The following is a 19,147-nucleotide window of genomic DNA, read 5'->3' as shown; positions in this document are numbered from 1 at the left end:
AAGCTGCAGCGTGGTCCAGATGGCTGCAGAGAGGTTGGACGGCAGCAGGAGGGATGGGGATGCTCTTGGTTGAAATATCTCTGCTGGCATGAACGATTTCAGAGGCACGGTGCTTCCATACAAACCTTCTCACTGTTAAACTGCAAGTGGTTTAAAAAGGCCAAGTGCAGCTTTTAAAATAAAATTTGGAATTTGAAGGATGCTGCTCTTCTGACAACCAAACACCTAGGGAGGGAAGAAGGCAAGGGAGCTGGAGAGATGAGTGGTTGGCCCTGTGTTGCTGTAGTCATCATACACACTGTAAAGTATGTATGTAAAGCATGTATATTTTCAGGCCAAATATCAACAACTGAAGACAATGTGGGCAAATTAATGGTCTGACAGTGATAGGAGAAGGAGGAATGTTCTTAAACCAGAAGAGGAGGGATTTAGGATAGATGTTTGGAGGAAATTCTTTACTCAGATGGAGGTGAGGCACTGGCAAAGGCAGCCAGAAGCTGTGGGTGCCCCATCCCTGGAGGTGCTCAAGGCCAGTTGGTTGGAATACTGGGCAGCCTGAGCTGGTGGGACGTGCCCCTGCCCAGAGCAGGGGTGGAAGTGGATGGGCTTCGAGATCCCTTCCTACACAAGCAGTTCTGTGATTCTATACTATGCTCGTTTACAGAGGATGGTAACTGAAGGGGGTAGTGGGACCTGTCTATGGGCAGCAACCAAATGTGTTCTACTGACTGAAGGAATGCTGCATTCCTGGGCTTCAAACAATGCAAAACCCAAGTGAGTGCAGCACATAATGCTGCCCTGACCTGGTCCAAGCACGTGCTGAGCCCTGCGATGCTTCATGCCTTGCCCTCCACTTCAGCTGTGTCAGCATCATCACGGAATCACAGAATGGATCGAGTTGGAAGGGACCGATCCAGTTCCAACCCTTCCATGGGCAGACACCTCCAACCAAACCAGGTTACCCAAAGCCCCAGCCAACCTGACCTTGAGCATCTCCAGGGATGGGGCACCCACAGCTCTCTGGGTGAAATGCAGTGAAGAAAATACCTGAAAGGAACCTCGTGCATGAGGCAGCCTGTTGGTTTTGTCTTGTGTTAAAGATAGAAAACGCAGCCCTTCACCAATTAGGCACACACCATAAATGCAGTCAGTCATATGATGTCCATAATCCTCCTTGTCTGCGTGCACAAGTCTCCATGCTGAGCACGGGCGCACTCTGGTTCCCGGTTGCTGGCAGGGTTGGGGTGTGGATTAAGGCTGGGCCTCTGCTTTTTTTGGGAGGCTTTGTCGTGTGGCTCTGATGCTGCCTGCTGCTATTTCAAACAGAAAACAAAAAACAAAAACAAAAACCAAACAACCCAGGGAAAATGCCAAATTGTGGCCGTTCACAAACCTGTTGGGCTAGGGGTACCTCAGGAACAGACCCCTCTGCCTGCTATATCCCCCAACCTGTCAGCACCTGAGGCCTTGCTCTGTAGCCCGGAGCTAAGAAAAGCTCTGAAAGCAGCAGTGTCTGTCCCATCCCTCACTATTTTTACTGGCCCTGATGAAGCCAGACCGCAAAGGGCAGATCTGTCAGCACGGGGAGGGGGGGGCTTTTTTAGTGCAAAAACCGTGGGCTCGTTCAGACGGGGGCAGGGATGGTGCACAGGAGCGTCTGGAGGTCCTGGCTCTCGTTTAGAGCTGCTGCAAATATAGAAATTCCAACGAAGTTAATTGTAGCTCCCGAGGGACAAGTTAGGACGCTGTTATACGCGGCCTGCTCCGAAAGTAATGCCTCCTATTTTGCTCATGTCGTCGGGGATGGATGTTGGTGGGATGGTGGGAGTGGTTGAGCCTTCCCAACCGCGTTCCATTCCATTTCGCTGCTGTGTCACATATGGCAGAAGAAGGGCAGACAGAATGGCATCTGATACGGAAGTGCCTATGAAGCAAAGGAGTGGAATTACATTTCTCTGTGTAGAAAAAATCACACCCACTGACATTCACTAATGCTTGCTGAACGGTTACGGAGACATAACAGTGGATGTAAGCACAACAAAAGTTAAGACTCCCAGCAATGACTCCATCATAGCACCTGTGAAACAGTGGGTGCAGATTTGTGCATGCAGACTTGCTCATGGCTGGTGAAAATGCATAGCTAATGGTGGTACCTATGTTGAAAAACAGTGTTTTGTAGCAGAGGATTCACACTACCAAATAATGTTATTGTGCTCTTTGTATCAGTTGTAGTTTCCAGTGAAATAAATAAGAGGCATTACTTTTGGAGCGACCTATGTGTTATTAAGACCCCCAAAACGCATTCCCGGGAAGGATTTACACAACAGGTAAAATGAGAATTTATTTGCTCGAGATTATAAACTGCTTTCTTTTTCTCTCACCCAGACATCTTGAGAAGGGTGCGTACCTCCTATCCCACCCACGGCACCGCATTAGGAACCGGTATGGGAAACACAGCCAGAACCATTTTGCAGCCTCAGGTCCCCCAGTCCGTGCTTCCACCTGTTGCAGCCAACGTGGGTTTTGCTTCACAGGGCTGCAGAGCAATGAGAGGGGCTGCATCCGAGCCCTGCACCCTGCAAAAACAAATCCACGTCAGCACAGACAGGAGGAGATAAAGGAAACGCCGGGTCCCTTTCCCTCCGTATTTTCCATGTTTTATAACACCTCTGTCAGCATACATTTCCATCCCGTGCAGAAATTACATCTCACGAGCACTACAATAGGATTTGAAGATAAATGACACGCGAGCACCGCAGCCCTGCGCCGGCTTAAGCGATCCCAGTCCCTTGATCACGTGCGGGGTATCAGGATACACGGATCCCACTTGTTCCAACCGTCACGCGAGAAAGATTGAGTGTCATATGACGCCGCGTGGCACAAACCCATCCCATAGAGGATGCGTTTCAGTGCAGGAGGGCTTTCGGACCACGGGGTGTAATGATGGCACCTAACCCTCAGTGCTAGCTCCCTCCAGCCCCGTTTCCGAAATTCCTGAAGGTTGGGGAAGTTTTCAAGTGTCCTCGTGCCCAGGCTGTAACATTCCCACCCGGCCATACAGTTCCTGTGCTTTCACGTTGCAAGAGGTGAAAACATTTTAGCTTTTCGGGTGGGTAAAACACCTCCCTGTGAAACAATGTAAGTGACACTGGCTGCTGCCCTGGTGCTTGTGGGATGAAGGAAAATCAGGGAGGATCGCTTACACGGGGGAAAACTCAGCCCATAGGGCCTCAGGGCACAAACTGGGGTGCTGGAAAAGGGGCTCTGATACGGTGCTGTGATTGCAAATAGGAACGGTGTTGGTGGGGGAGTGCTTGGGGAGCCTGACCCGAGCACTGCGCTTCTTTTGGTCTGAGCTGAACACAAAGGACGGATCTCCAGCCCCATTGCACCCACCTGCAGTCACACTAGGACCGTTAAGGACTAAAAGACCTCTAAGATCCCCCAGTCCAGCCACCGACCCATCCCCCCATGCTCACTATGTGCCCCAGTGCCACATGTGCCCGGTTCCTGATGCCCTCCACGGTAGGTGACCTCACTGCCCCCATGGGCAGGCTGTGCCAATGCAGGGAGCAGGGCTCAGCCCCCAGCTCTGTCCTCTCACAAATACATCTCCATCCCATTTCCCATCCATGTAAGGTTCCATGGGTGCCCTCCCCTTCCATGCAGCACATGCATGACGAAGGCATGGCAGCACGAAGGATAGCAGTCATCAGCTCCTCGCAGCTCCACTCAGGATCCTGTTCACGGCTCAGAGCATGTTCCACAGCTGTTACACGTACATAAAAACCACCTCCACCTTCCCACAGGTTACAACCTCTCACAAAAAAAATAACAAAAACAAAAAAACCCTCCCTAAAGTTTCCCAAAGGTGAATAAAACACTGGAATCTCTCCTCGGAGCAAAGCGTTTCCCAAAGTTTGCAGAGAACGATCATGCATTTCCTCTTAAATTCTCTCCAGGCGAAAATCCCCAAAGCTTCGGGCACCCAAGCTGACCACCAACCCCACATCCTTCCCCCCTAAAGCCCCTCCGGGCTCCCCGATTCCGCACTATCGCATTATAATTACAACAAATAGCGGGGGGGGGGGGGGGGTTAACGCACGCAGCGCTGGGGATGGAGAAAAGCCCGCTAACCCCAACACGGCCCTAACGAGGACCGAGCAGGGGCTGCCCCCATCCCCATCCCCTCACATCCCCAGCCCCGCAGCTCCCGGCTCCGTGGGGTGACGGGCAGCGCCGCGCCCCACTCAGCGCCGCGGAGCCCCCGCGCCGCTCCGCCCCCCTCCAGCCCTCTTTGTATCAAACATCCGGGTTTCCCCCTCGCTGGCTCCGCTTTGGCTTCTCCCTTTTTTTTTTTTTTTTTAGAAGCCATTTTGGACTAGGTTCAGGTTTTTTTTTTTTTTTAATAATTAAAAAGAGAGAAAAAAAAATCTCCTTTCCTCCCCCCCACCCCCTCCCAAACCGACTTTTTCTTTTTCTTCCCCATGTATTATTATTATTATTATTATTATTATTTTTATTTTCCCACTATAGGACTCCCGCCCCAATCTCTCCTCCTTCGCTCCGCGATGCCGCGCCCCGCTCCCCCTCCGCGGGCTCTTGCCTGGACGCGGGTCCCCTCGCAAAGTTTCTCCTCCCGGGGCGGGGGGGGGGGGGGCGATGGAGAGAGGGAAAAGGAAAAATAAAAAGGGGAATAATAAAAAGGTAGAAGGGAAAAAATAAAGAGGGGGAGGGGGGGGGTGCGCGTGAACTGCGCGGAAAGCCGAGCGGAGGGGGGTGTGTGCGCTCGGCCTCGCTGCTGGGGGAGCCAGAGGGGTTGGGTTGGGTTGGGAGGAGGAGGAGAAGAGGAGGAGGAGGAGGAGGAGGAGGAGGAGTGGGGGGAGGCGGTGTGCGGTGCACGCCGCGCTCCCAGCACAAAAGCGCAGCGAAAGAAACTCTTGGAAAGCGCGGAGCGAGCGGCGGGGCCGGGCGGAGCGGGTCGGGCTCTTCCTCTCCACTGGATACATTTTGCAACTGCGAAGGAATTAAATCCGATTTTTCAGGATTTTTTTTTTTCTTTCTTCATTTATTTTTTTTATTTTTATTTTTATTTTTTTTTCTCGAGAAGGAGCAGCGCGTCTCTTCCCTCCTCCTTTTTTTTTTTTTTTTCTTTTTTTTTCCCCTCAGCTTCCAGCTCTTTTTATTTTGAATACGTTTTTATATTTCCCCTCGGGAAAGAAGGGGCACGCGAGGAGAAACAAACAGACTGACAAACAAACAAACAAAACAAAACCAAAACGCAAAAAAAAAAAAAAAAAAAAACCAACAAGAAAAACCAACAAAAAACAAACAAACAAAAAGCAAACCTCACCGAGTGAAGGAATATGAGCGCTTCGTGGCTGACTTTGGCCGTGCTCTGTGCAACTTTGGGCGCAGGTAAGCGCGTTCCGCCGTGTTTACCTCCACGCTCGGCTTCGCGACCTCACCATTGAATGGGCCGGTGCGGTTCTGTGCAGCCTTAAAAGCGGAGCGGACCCCCCCCCCCCAGACCCGTCGGGTGAACCCCATCCCTCTCCTTCCCCCCCTTCAAAGCTGTGAGATGTTTAATTGTATTTTTTCTTCTTCTTCCCCCCCCCCTCACCCTTCCCCCTCCCCGTTTTTTCCCCGTGCTCTGTGCTGGCAGGACGGATCCTTGCCGTGCTGCCGCCGCTTTTTTTTTGTTCCCTTCGCTGCCGGTGGGAATTAGCGGCGATGTAAACACGGCGAGAGATCGAGGAAACTTTGCGGCAATGGGCATTGACTCCTGGGGGAGGGTTGGAAGAATGGAGGGGGGGGGGGGATACACACAGAAGTTGGGGAGCTGGGGGGTGGGCTCCGCTCAGGTGTTGGGGCCGCGAGTGTGTGTGTCTGTGCCCCGTTCCTACCGGGGGTTTAACCCTGTGGGGGAGAAAAGTGGGACCCCCCCCTCCAAAAAAAAACCCAAACACAACATGGGGACCCCCTCAGCCCTGTAGGGCTTTGCTTGTTTGCACCAACCGAGCCCTGTGGGGCTGCTCGGCGCTGCTGGGAGAAAGTTGTGCAAAAGGGGGTGTGAGTGGTGGTGGTGGGGGGAGCATCCACCCGGGAGGGGCTTCTGTTGCATGGGGGGGGAGGAGGGAGGAAGGAAGGTGTTACATTTTTTCATTCATTTTAATTCACTGGATTAATTCTGCCTTAATAGAACCGCTTTGCCCCCAAAGTTCAGCCCTGGGGAGGGGGGGTTGTGCAGGGGGTGAAGTTCCCGAAGCGGCCGTGGGGGCAGCGGGGCCCACCACTGTTGGCACGTTGAGCATCCCGCAGCTCTTTGGGGCTGGGGCAATACCCTGTGTGCCCCCCCCCCCCAAAAAAAAAAAAAGAAAACTGCAAGCACATCCACGCTTCAAACCCCCATACCCCTCGTTTCCACTCATTTTATTTATCATTGTTTAAGACTGCTGTACGTTCTCCATGGGCTGCAGCTATTTTGTGTCCCTCTTCCCTCTCCCCCCCCTCCCCCCCGCTCCTTGATCCCCGTTCAGCCCCCCCCCCGCACCATTAACCTGGGTGCTGGGCAGTAACTTGTTACATTCTCTCCATCCCCAGGGAGGGTCATATATGCGGGGATGAGGAACGCATGTATAAGCTGGGGGGGGGGTGGGGGGCACATATAAGGGGGATACATATCTAAGAAAAGGGGACCGGGGGGGGGGGGGCACCTTTGAGGCCGAGCGGGTACAGCGTGTGGGTGGGAGGCAGCGATGCTGCGGCCGTGCCCATCGCGGAGCGGGGAGTTCCCCTCCATCCTATAGCAAAGAAGGATTAGGGGGCAGGCAGGGAAGGTGATGGGGGGGGAGGGAGGAAAGGGGAGTTCCTCGTGCCCCCACCCCGCGTCCCCCGGTTCGGCCGTGCCCGCGGTGGGAGCGGTGCCGGCCCTGGGGCGCTCCCGCAGCCGCTTCCTTTGTTCCGAGTGCCCATTAAATATGCGCTGCCACCGCCTGACTGTGGCACGGCGAGCTGTGCCACGCCGCTTAATTGTCATCATCAGCGTCGTTATGTCTCCTTCTCGAGGCGCGCCGAAACCTGGAAGGAGGGTGGGAAAGGAGAAAGGAGGGGGTTAACAATGAGAGACCGCGTTAATTTATTAGCGGGGAGCGAAGGCAGCTCGGGGTTGTATCGCATCGCTGGGACACTTGTGCGCAGCTTTGTTTCCATGTGCAGGGAACAGGGGTGAGGGTGTTGACGTAGCAGGTATTGGGAAGGTGCTCTCCCGGCTGCTGAATTCTATTCTGTGCAGCGAAGGGATGGATGGACGATGTGTTTTCTTTCTGTGTAGGTCTCGGAATCCTTTCATCTGGTGTGGTTGGATACGAGGGATGGCTTCCGGGTTGGTTTGTTGTTGTTTGGGGTGGGTTGGGTTGGTCGGTTGGGTTGGGGTTGGTTTTTAGCACGCTCCTTACGGCTGTGCGGAGATCGGAGTTGGAGGAGAAAAAGTGGTTGATGGCAAAAAAAAAAAAAAAAAAAAAAAAGAAATTAACCCCGAAAGCTTCTTAAATGCATCATGGTATAAAAAGGATAATCTGAATGGGCATACCTACGCTGACTGCCCCTCCCCCCGAAAATATGATCAAGAAACCCCCGAAAACGGTCGCAATTCAGTTTGTTTGGAAGAGGGTCCCCTCGGATCGCTCAATCAGTGCACGAGCGATGCCGTAAACCCCTCCCTCCCTTTTAAAGCCCTTTCTGCATTTCTCGTGCTATTGACGAGCTAAACGCAGGTCCTCATTGTCCGGTTTTCCCTGAAGCCGTTCGGTCCTAAAAATAAGATCGGGACCGATTCGCCGTGCCCTAAGTTGCAGCGCGTCGCTGGGTTTCACGCGCTGGGCTTTGTGTGTGTGTATATAGGGCCGGGCGAAAGTGGTGGGCTTTTCGAAATTGGCTTTGACCTCCATTGTTGGTGCTACCTTGGCTGCCTGCGACAGAGCCAGAGCTCTTTCAGATTAAAAAAAAAAAAAAAAAGTAACAAATATATAAAAAAAAAAATCTGTTATGCTTAATTTTTTGGAATACTGAGGATTCATTGAGGAAAACATTATGTTCATTTTTAGCCCTTTGTTTGCAAATTTTCTGCAGCCCAAATGTTCAGAAATCGTGTTTGAATCTCGGAGCTGTAGAAAATACAGAAGGTGTAAAAGGATTTGTCTTGCAGAATGCATTGCTAACGTGCTTTTCCGAGCCGTTACATTACTTTTATTTTGGTGCAAGTTTAAGTAACGCCATGCAGCAATGAACTGTGCTGCAAATGGATCTGCCCTGCTCTTTCACTGTCTTGTACTTATCCTCTTGTGCTTGAGAAAGGGAATAAAACTGGCTTCATTAGCTTGCTAATTAAACACAATGAAGTGCGTGGCCCAAGGTTAATGGCGGTGGCCTTTAAAAACACAAAACTCTTGAACAGGTGTTGGGGATCTGTATTTTTTTTTTTTAATCTGTCATCAAATCCGGATAATTATACCACTGAGATAACCATTGTCACAGTTCTGTGGAGAAGAAAATGCTGCGTTAAAGATGCGAGCGGGCATTATTGTCAGGGCCGTTATTTATCCAGCAGGTCCCACGCAGCCCCCTCCCCATTTCAGAGCATCTTCTGTGCTCCTCCCTCAGTGCTGATCGCAGATTCCTGATCCATGGACCGCAGGGAGAGTTCGAAGGGAGCCAGAGTATTTATGCACTGATATTTCTGCCATTTCTCGTGGCTCTGAGCCGCCCGTCCTTGGCCAGTTGGAGCAGTGAGCTCCTGCTCCCCGTGTTAGGGGTGCCACCAACCTCCTGCCCAGTCTGCTCTCCATCAGCTCAAACACGCTTGTCAGGTTTTTTGTGCTTGGCGTGACGCAACAGTTGTAGACCTCCCCTGCTGCCTCTGAATACATGGTGGAGAAGAAAGAAACCGACCAGCTTGACTTGTGTTTGTTTTTTTCTTTTTCTTTTCTTTTTTTCTAAATACTTTATTTTCTTCTTTTTATCTATTTTTCCTTTCTCTTCCTGCCATCTTTCCCTGTCCGGCATACCACGTTCCCTCAGGGAGCTGTGCAGTGCCATGGGTGGATGGATGGGTGGCAGCTGGTGGGAGAGCTGGGGTCTGCAGTTCCCCTGCAGAATTGTTGCGGGTGTAGAAGGAACCAACATCCTTGTTTTAATGGATTGAGATCTAAGGGGATAGCAGGGAGGTTTGAGGCTGGGCAGTGAAAAGGTGGACGCGGGCACGGTGGTGATGAGTTGATGGTTGGACTGGATGATCTCAGTGGACTTTTCCAACCTTTGTGATTCTGCGAAGGTGGCCTTGTGTGCTCTGTGCACGCAGTGCTGCTCATAGAAAGCCTGGACATCAGCAAAATGCTATCTACAAATAAGTAAATTAAAGGAAGAAGTTAGAGTGACTGTGCTTTTGGGTGCTGGAGTGACAACTGTTTTGGCTGTCACGTTTCAGGGCCTAGTTGTAGAAATATGTGTGAAATAGCCTGTTAATAGCAGTCCACACCTGGAGCCACACTAGGGTAGAATTGCGACTAGAGGGGGCTCCAGCAGCACTGCATCTCTCAGGCCTGCCAGAATCCACACTTTCCTACCCAATGCACCCAGGAGCATTATTTTCAGCTCAGCATAATAACTGAACTGTGAAAGTTGCAGAAGTGACTGACAAAGTGAAGAGTCTGGAACACAAGTCTGATGGGGAGGGAGCTGAGGGAGCTGGGGCTGTTCAGTCTAGAGAAGAGGAGGCTCAGGGGAGACCTGAGTGATCTCTACAACTCTTTGAAAGGAGCTTATGGTGAGATGGGGGTGTGCCTCTGCTCCCAGATAACAGCCACAGGACAAGAAGTGATGGCCTCAAGTTGTTCCAGGGGAGGTTCAGGTTGGGTATTAGGAAAAATGGATTCTCAGAAAGAGTAGTGATGCACAGGCTGCCCAGGGAGGTGGTGGAGTCACTGTCTCTTAGAGATGTCTAAGAACTGTGGAGATGTGGCACTGAGGGACGTGGCTTAGCAGACGATACTGGTGGTGGGTGGGCAGTTGGACTAGGTGATCTTAGAGGTCTTTTCCAACCTTAATGATTCTATGAATCTATGAGGTAGGGCAGTTTGTTGGAAGTACTACAGGGAGCAGCACCATGCTGGGAGGGAGCCCATCCCCATGGGCTGGAGCTGTGACTTGGGAGGGGTGGAGGCCGAGAGGTGACAATCAGATGGGTTTAGGTGTAACCAAGACCCAAACAAAGGTCTTTGTGGGGCTTTGGCTTCAACCTCTGAAGAGCAATTTGCATGATGTACAAGCCTTACAGTCTTGGATCTTGCATTTGGGGTGAGGAATGGTGTTGGGAGGAAGGCAGCACGCTATAAAGGTGCCTGCAGGCAGTGTTCCTGCAGCACCCGCTGCCCCAGATTGCACTGGGAGGTTGGGAAGTGGGAACCGTGGTACAAAATCTCTGCTTTAAAGAGGAGGTGTTGTCTTTCCCTTTTATCCCTCCTTGGCCTTTGATTTTAAAGCTAGCAGGGGGGTGTGATTTCCTTGCCTGGCCAATCGCGCTGCTTGGACCTGAATTATTCAGTGCAGCACTTGGCATTCTGTGCTCTGCTCCCACTTAAGCTCTTTTTCGCCTGTTCCTTCATGTGGAGATTTTCACATCCGTGCAATTGGATGTGTTTAAGAGAGGTGTTGGTGGCCACAGCGTGCACCAGTGCAAGCTCTTCCTTCCCCAGCCTTTCTCCTCTGTTAACCATTGAGGATCAACTGATATCTGACGTCTTTATTATTCCTTCCCTCTGAAATGATTTGGGTTCTCATTAGTCATTTGTTCCTTTAAGGTATATTAAACAAAAAATCGCTATCACTTTCTTCTCCACTTTCCTAATTTTTCCTTCTAAGTCTTCCTGGAGCTGCTGAAGTCAAAGGGGCAGAGAAGTAAATTAAAGATGAAGCACTGACTGTGTTCTGCAGACTCAGCACATTTTATGCTTAGATTTGAATATAAGTGTTGGTCTTTTTTACCAATTTCATGTTCTTTTCTCTCTGTCATCATCCTCCTTCAGTACAGCACGGTTTCAATTCAAACTAAAAGTTAAGAGCACCAATTGTCAGTGTACACTGTAAAATAATAATATACTTCCCTCCAGCACACAAGTGCCTCTTATTTTGCCAGTATTCGAGTCTTGCTGCTCTGATTATGTTACTGCACGTGGCATCCGTCCATCATGGTACTTAAGGAAAAATACATGTTCCTGATGCCTAGGTGCTCTGGAGAAATGCAGCTCCTCTTTTAGGAAGTGATACTTGTATGCAGAGTGGGTCCTTGCCCCTGAAACACCAAGTAGGGGGAGGCACAAGTGCAGGGAGAGGTTGCTGTGCAGTTTCATCTGGTGGGAGGCAATGTTGTCCATGCCAGAGGATTGGAACTGGGTGATATTCAAGGTCCCTTCAACACAAGCCATGCTATGATTCCATGAAGGGGAGAGCCTGAGTGCCAGGTGAGCTGCTCGCTCTTCTGAATAATTCCCAGCCCGGTGATGTTTTGGGCAGGTCAGGTTTCTGCTGGGAGTGTGGAGGGGAAGGCTTTGTGAGTGGGAGGTTTCTTGGTTGGGGCTGACCCAGAATCTTGATTTTTGACTCACCAATGGGTTTATGGAGCACAGTCATAGAATGATAGAATGGCTTTGTTTGGAAGGGACCTCAAAGCCCATCCAGTTCCAACCCCGTGCTATGGGCTGGCTGCCTCCCAGCAGCTCAGGCTATCCAGGGCCCCATCCAACCCAACCTTGAGCACCTCCAGGAATGGGGCAAAGAGGACTCAACCATAGGTGCAGGAGCTGCTAGAAATTAAATCTGTGGATGTTTGTATCTGTTGCTGTTTCACAGTTCATGACGTGTCCAAAGTTTAGCAAATACTCATGTGTTCATTCTTTTGATACCCACCTCGTACCACCACATTCATATATCTGGTCCTCTTAAAAATAACAAGTGCATTCATGAAAGGATGCAGTATTTTGCAGACTGAGCTATGTTAATCTCCCATCTAAATGGATGCTTGCGCTAATCGAGGCTTATATTTTGAACTCTGCTCCTCACATCTGATTCCTTCCCTTGCGTTATAATGGAAGAAGGGGCTCAGAGCAACAGAGGCAGTGAATGAATCCTCCAGTAAAGCTGCAAGCAGAACGTATTGCCATTGTCTTGTAGAGAAAGTAACAAAATTGGGAAAGAAGAGTGTGTCTGCGGCACTTGTCAGAGCAATCTGACATCCCAGGGCTGTGCTGAGTTATCCACCACCACAGCAGCAAAATCTCTCATTGTAACAAATGCACATAGCTGCTTCTGCACAGTAGCATCCTAGGAGTTGTGACTGTCTTGCCTTTTTTTAATTTAAAGCTTTTCCCATTGTATAACCTGCTTGTGAGCTTTTATATGTGAAGCCTGTAGTGCTAATGCAATGCTTACTCCTAATTTATTGCTCCAAGGTGTGAGATTATAAGCCTCTTGAGTGGATGAGAGGGATAAAGTTAGCTCCAGTTGTGCCTGATTTATCAAATGGTCAATCTGGGCCACTCACCCTTCCTCCCTCTAGCTTTATCTATTTAAAATTCATTGTATAACGTGTGAAAGTTTTCAGTTTGGCTTTTAGGAATAGCTTGCATGTACCTCATTTACCTCTGCAGATGAGTCTGAATTCCTGGGAACGCGAAGATGGGTCAGAAGTGAAGAGACGTTCAGTCGAGCTCCATCTCCTTTTTAGAAAATGTTGCATAAAATGAGGGCATTTCAGGCTTTCTGAGCCCTGTTAGTGCTTTGCTGGTGTTCTGCAATTTGCGGGTCATTCCTGCGGGTTCGTGCTCTCTGCAGTTCTGCTGAGCCCTGCAAACTGTGCTCCTCTTCAGCAGCTCTATTTGCCATTGATACTTTCAGTTTTTTGGAACCCAGAGCGTTCAAGCTTTGCAGAATTGATGGTGAGGCAGAAAGCTGAGCATCCCCCGAGTGAAGTTGTAAGGAGACTGGTGTCAGTGTTGGGAGAGCTGGCAAGGTGAGCTTGAGGCAGTGGCAACAGGCATGAGTGCTGAGATGGAGGCTTTAAGGAATGCCCTGCTGTGGAATTTGTTTCTACAGCTTAGCAAAGAGAAGGAGAGTAGATGGTGTAACTGATAGCTGGGAAGGGAGCTCTGCGGGATGTGGTGGTTCTGGAGCATCTCTGGCTGGACTGCCACGTGTGCCTTTGGGTGGGTTTGATCTGGGGCTGTTGGTTGATGCTTGGTTGAACATGAGACAGCAGTGTGCACAGGTGGCCAAGAAGGCCAACATCATCCTGGCTTGTGTCCGAAATAGTGCAGTCAGCAGGAGTGATCGTCCCTCTGTACTGGCACTAGTGAGGCCACACCTCAAGTGCTATGTTCCGTGTTGGGCCCCTCACTACAAGAAGACATGGAGGCCCTCGAGGTGTGCAGAGAAAGGCAGTGGAACTGTGAGAGCTCTGGAGTGCAGTGTGATGGGGAATGGTGTTACGATAGTCCTGAGTCCCTGCTTTAGACTCCTAGTGCCACTTTTTCAACTGCAAGCATGAAACTGGAAAAAGAGCAGGCTCAGCATGCTTAGCTCTCTCACAGAATTCCCATATAGATTTGATCACCTTTCAGCATCTCAAAATTCAGTCTCAATTGCCAAGCTTTGTCCCATTGGCAATAAAAGTGCCCAGGTTAGATGGCATCTTGGACAGCATGATCTAGATAGCAACACTGCCCACAGCAGGGAGATTGGGACTCAATGATTTTTAAGGTCCCTTCCAATCTAAGCCATTCTATGAGCTTCGGTCTTACAACACAGGTCTGAAGGATGCACTTGCTGTTGCCATGCAGCTCAGTTACCCTCGTGGCCAAAACAGGTGCCAAAAAGACCCATCGGCCTTCGTGGGGAGGTGGCAAAAAAAGAATTACCTTCAAAATAAACCCTTCCACCAATGGTACCATTGGCTGCCTGGCACTGTGCCCGCTGGCATCAGTGGGGAGTTTATCCCCATGTGTTCCTTCCTTTGGGGCCTTTTAACATTTATATTGTACCTGAAATAGCTGGGGAATTCCTTTATAGATAATTTTTATGGCTGTAGATAATTTTCCATAGATAGCTTTTGCTGTTGTCTCATGAGTTGGAGGTAGTGCTGCTAAAAGCAAACACGAGCAACCTTTTCCGATTGGTAATAGAGTTTCCTTTCCCACGCAATCCTGCATGGATTGATTATTTATTCTGTAAATAATCTGTAAATAAAGGCTACAAGAAGCCCTCCAAAGCTAACCATAAACCCCAGAGCTAAATGAGATCGCTCCTACCCTGGTGGGTAAGTTGGATGCCAGAACATCTTGCCATTTGGCTGCAGGTTACATCTCGCCGTGCGCAGGCTCCTCCAACGTGGATGCTGATGACAGAAGAAACCTGCAGGAGAACCGGGCCGGTTATTGCCCGTCCTTTTTTTGTGCATGGAAATGATTTCGAAAGAGCCAACGTGCAAAACTTTGAAGTGCGGTGCAATGAGATAAAGTCAGCTAAAAATAGGCCTGGATCTGAAAGGCGGTTGAAAACTGGGAAGGCGGCGAGAGTCGTTTTACAGGCATTGTTGGTCGAGTTTCAGGGTCCTGGGAAGGGAAGATGAATGTCTTTCTGTTATAGTAACAGCTGTTCTCTGTCCATCGGGATCCAGTGTTTGCCCATCCAGCTCATAATAATTAAACAAAAGAGTTATTTCATAGCAGCCGCGGTGGAGGATTATGGTGGAATTTTATCTTTCTCCATTTAGACTTTTCTCTGTCTATTAAAGAAAAATACAAAGTTAACCTCTCACCTGGACTGGCTTTGGTTAATTACTACTGGGAGGAAGCCAGCACTTAACTGGGCAGCCAGAGTTATCTTTAAAAAAAAAAATAATCTCCAAGTGTCGCTAATGCACTTGTCCTTAAAGAACACTTGAGCTTTTTTGTGTTATGAGCTCTCAAGCCCCTGTGTAACTCTGCTGGGTCCTTCGAGCCTTCCTAGTCTGGACATTCAGTGTTTAGTGTCTCACGCAGATTACTTTTGTTCTTCCCTCTTAATTTTTTAGGGATTTTTTTTATGTTTTCCCCTACTGCTGTCCATTCTGAGAGCTAGCAGCTAGTGTGAACAAGCCAGCAGCCCCCCAAAAAGTCCCATAGGTGGAGTACAGTGGACTGCTTCCCATACCTCCTTCAACACAGCAGAACCATTATGGTTGGGGCAGTCCTCTAAGATAATCTCGTCTAACCATCCACCAGTATTGCCCACTCAATGGGTACATCCCCCTGCACAGCTGCCTCAAGAGCCCTGCCTGGTAATTCCGTGCCACTTACCCTTCTCTGAAGGAGCAGAGGCCCAGTAGGACTGCAAGGTTTCAAGCTGAACGGCGCTATGTTTATATTAATAATTTCCACTGGTGAAATATGGATCTGAGATTCTCCTCGTTCATTTAAACCCTCGTAGTTAATAGGCAAGAGTGGAAATGTACCATGTACGTGATTATTGCAGCGACCTGATTTCACATGTATTTCTGATCTGACTTCTGTTTAAAAAAGAGAGGAAAAAAAATATAAAGAATTATATATAAAATTGATTTTGGGAGCCTTGGGAAGGAGAAGGAAACCATTTATTTCAACCCCCAAATTCCTTTGAGCTGTAGAAACATTGTCAAAGTAATTGTAGCCTTTTCAATTTTTCTGTGTGGATTTTTTTTTCTGTGCAGTCTAAGAAAAACTGTGCTCTGTTGATGGATGTCACTGTTTTTTTTTTTTTCCTCTTGACAAATATCTCCCAAGGTATTGTTTGAGTGATGTAAAATTGGTTCATGTGTAAAATTTGAGCTTCTCGTGAATACTTCATCGTGGATATGTGGATGCCAGTTTCTTCTGGATTTAGGTGTTATACCTTTAGTGGTTTGCTGTGGGATATCATCTTAATCATTTTTGCTGTAATTGAATCATCTTAATTAAAACTGCATTGAATTGTGGAAAGTAATTTGGGTCTGGAGAGCAGTGGGTTTTGTATTTCTAAGGTTTTTTGGTTTTTTTTTTTTCCTTGTTAGAAAATGGTAATGGTCTTGGCAAGATTCTGCTAAAAATTAGCACAGTGTACAAAAACTCATGTTGCCAAGTTAGTACAGTATTTCTCCAGCTAATTGTGGCCTTGAAGGGTATAATATAAAAGGTCATCTTTGTTAGTGAACTGCAGGCTTCTCCTGCGAGACAGAAATCCATGTCCTTATCAGGGATGAAATCTTGGCTCCTTGGTTACACAATTGAGCTCTGCTGTAATTTGGACATCATTAGGCTCTTTATTAAAGCAGCGGAACACTCTAATCAATCTTTGCGCTTTAGCTTTCTTTAAATGTATGACTGCTATGTGAATTTCTGTCAGAACTTTCCTTTCTTGTCCTCCACGAATCCTGCAAAGGGGAAGGATATGAAGCTGAGCTTGGTTGCTGGCATCTCCCGTTGGCGATGCTCTTTGTGGAGATCGTTCCCACTCGTGGCGGTGGTTTTGGGAGCTGGGGCATTCGGCCTCCTCTTCAGCCAGAGCTTTAAAACCTCTTAGTTTGTCTGCTCTTTCTTTAACCAGCAGATATTTTTCTAGTTGGATAGATAAATTGATCTTCCTCACTTAATGGACAGTTTGATCTGATTTTGCACAGCTATAGAAGTTAAACTTGTGCTTTGGCTGAGCTTCATTTGCAGGGTTCTGGAGACTAGGCCTTGGTTCCTTTCCCCCTGTATTTGGGTGCATGATGCTGCGGACATGTCTGTGTCCATGAGACATTCACATGGGGTTAGAAACTTCAAGAAGCAGAACTAGCTCTGTTGGCTCATCCCTGAAATGGGCTGCTTTTTTTGCAGCGTGTGCCAATTTCATCGTCGGATGTCCTGAAGACAGTGATCTGGTCCTGCACCAGTGGAAGTGCTGTTATCTGATGGCATAGATGGGATCACAGCAGAGATGTGCTTTGTGATGCCCACTCACTTGGTGGTGCTCGGGTGAGCTGATGTCTGATGGCCAAAGGCAGGGCTTTGTCCCCTCCAGATCATCCCAAGGTCCCCATTATATGTTAGGATAGGAAAAGCATTTGGGAGGTAAATGCCTACCTTTGTTACCGATTTAATAATTCACCTTGTAGGTATCTTCATTTCCAGCTCAGGATCTGTGGCAAGCTCCTGGTTTTGCAGCAGGTTGGTTTGTGTGCTGTGGCTTCGCTCAGTGTTTCATAGAGTTGTAGAATAGTTTGGGTTAAAAGGGACCTTAAAGATCATCTAGTTTTTTTAAGGGAAAGATACCATCATCTGGAGAAGAGACTGCGTTCTGCTTACAAATAGAGAAATGTTGTCCAGGAGTGTGTGGCATCAACATCTCCTTTTCAGGAATCCCTTTTCCCATTGGCTTTTTGAAGGCTCCAACCTCACACTGGTGTACCAGTGTCAGCAGCTCCATGCTGTGTGGATGCATTTCAAAGTGTTGGGTGGTGGCTGAAATATCTTGTGTCCCACCTCATTTACAACCCCCTGCCTGGTGCTTCCCCACTTTGTGCAGCAGATCCATGTGCTGCTCTGCAGGAGCTCTCCCCGGGCTTTGCTGGTTCATAGAAAAAGTTGCTCTTCCAGTACTTAGGAGAAGTGAAAATTTCTGCTCAGAACAGGATAGCTTTCTTGGGCTGCATGTTTTTAATGGAAGCGCTGGATTATGAATGTGTCATCATCTCATTACTGTCCTTTACCACTTGGTGTCCTGTTGGTCTGGGCTTGTTTGTCTCCAGCCTAAATAGAGTGCTGCTTTCAGTATTTATAAACTCTACAACTGTTAAAACAAACGGAACCCCTGGTTTCAGCATTGGTAGCTGGGTTGAAGACAAGGAGTTGTCTCTGAGGAATAGAGTCTATAATATGTTGGGCATAAATCTACCTCTGACATGTGGGTGTTGGGAGGAAAATTTCCTTGGGGACTTGTAATCCAGGAGCAGCCTCCTATAAATCTCCTTGGGTCTTCTTCTGAAGTGTGTGGTGGTACTGGCGAGCTGATTATAGATGTAGACTGTGGGTCTGGGAGCATGAAATACTGCTGCTTCTTCCCGTCCCACTGCTGTGCTGGACGTACAGGTCTGAGCAGAAGATCATTGTCAGAGCATTAAAAATGATGAGTTTGTTGTTCTGTTCCCTCCTTCCCTCCCTCTTAAACCTTCCAACACGGCTTTAGATATTTGAACTGAAAGCAAGCGACGAACAATCTACGTGGCCTGTGCTTCTTTGCTTTTGGGGTTTAAGGTGTGAGGATGCACACTGGAGGCATTTTGTGCTTTTCATCTTTTCCTGTTGCTTAAGGGCTGGCAAGGATTGTTTTTGAGATGGAAGGTAACGTTTTACATCTTTTCTGAATGTCTCTGATAGGTGGGTTCGTGGCAGACAAAACTCCAGCTCTGCCCTGTGAGGGGAGAAAAGAGCAGGAGCTGATGCTGCCACATCTTTGGGGACAGGCTGGCTGCTGTCAGCTGGACGTGGCAGTGCATGAAGCTCGTCCTTGCATACTTTCTTCAAAAAGATTTTGTTGGTGCAGCCCAATCCCTAGCAGCTTTTTAGTGCTGCAGGTGAATTCACTCCTCGAAGGATGAGTTAATGTAAGCAGCTTTGGTCCCTTTGGGGCTTTCCATGAAGGGCATGGTTTCTGTGAAGGAACAAAGTTGATGTCCCTGAGCCGATGAGATATTCCTCAGTCATAATTCCTATTTTCTGCCAGAAAAATACCTTCAATTATGGCAGTGCTAGTGGAGTTCGTAGGTCTTCTGGAGGATCAGGCACCTCCTACACAATGTGGGACTCTGTACCTTGTTTTGGTCACCTCCTCCTTGTCCATGTGTCCAGTCTGAGCACTGCTTATGGGGCGTTTGCAGCAGGTTTCTCCTAATGGGAAATGTGACCACTAACAAGTGATAGATGGATGGGCTCGGGTTGTGTTTATTATTAATTTAATTAACCTTTTTCTTTTAGCATTTCTCATTCGACTTTTATCTGGTTGTTTGGTTTTATTCCTCCCTGCTTCTCTTTGGATGTGCACTCTCCACCTTCCTCTGTCTTTG

General features: G+C 48.6%; 2 protein-coding genes and 1 long non-coding RNA gene across 5 annotated transcripts in view; 1 reads left to right on the top strand and 2 right to left on the bottom strand.

The window, feature by feature from the left end:
• Positions 1-19,147, bottom strand: part of LOC136053936 (sodium channel protein type 5 subunit alpha-like) — a 562,080-nt gene that overhangs the window by 158,056 nt on the left and 384,877 nt on the right. The window lies entirely within an intron of this gene.
• On the bottom strand, positions 2,331-4,651 carry LOC136053899 (uncharacterized). The gene is made up of 2 exons (XR_010622692.1): positions 4,532-4,651; positions 2,331-2,576 (listed from the first exon to the last, which is right to left on the bottom strand). It is a non-coding gene; the product is annotated as an uncharacterized LOC136053899 (long non-coding RNA).
• ACVR2B (activin A receptor type 2B) overlaps positions 5,319-19,147 on the top strand; it is an 89,302-nt gene continuing 75,473 nt past the window's right edge. Inside the window, exon 1 of the mRNA XM_065744939.1 lies at positions 5,319-5,418. Coding sequence (XP_065601011.1) covers positions 5,367-5,418 — 52 coding nt within the window. The 5' untranslated portion in view covers positions 5,319-5,366. The remainder of the gene's footprint in view (positions 5,419-19,147) is intronic.

This window comes from Cyrtonyx montezumae, unplaced genomic scaffold (genome assembly GCF_038088225.1).
Source record: "Cyrtonyx montezumae isolate F1298 unplaced genomic scaffold, pur_monq_1.0 scaffold_32, whole genome shotgun sequence".
Classification (NCBI taxonomy): domain Eukaryota; kingdom Metazoa; phylum Chordata; class Aves; order Galliformes; family Odontophoridae; genus Cyrtonyx; species Cyrtonyx montezumae.
This window is presented reverse-complemented; position numbering and strand designations above follow the sequence as displayed.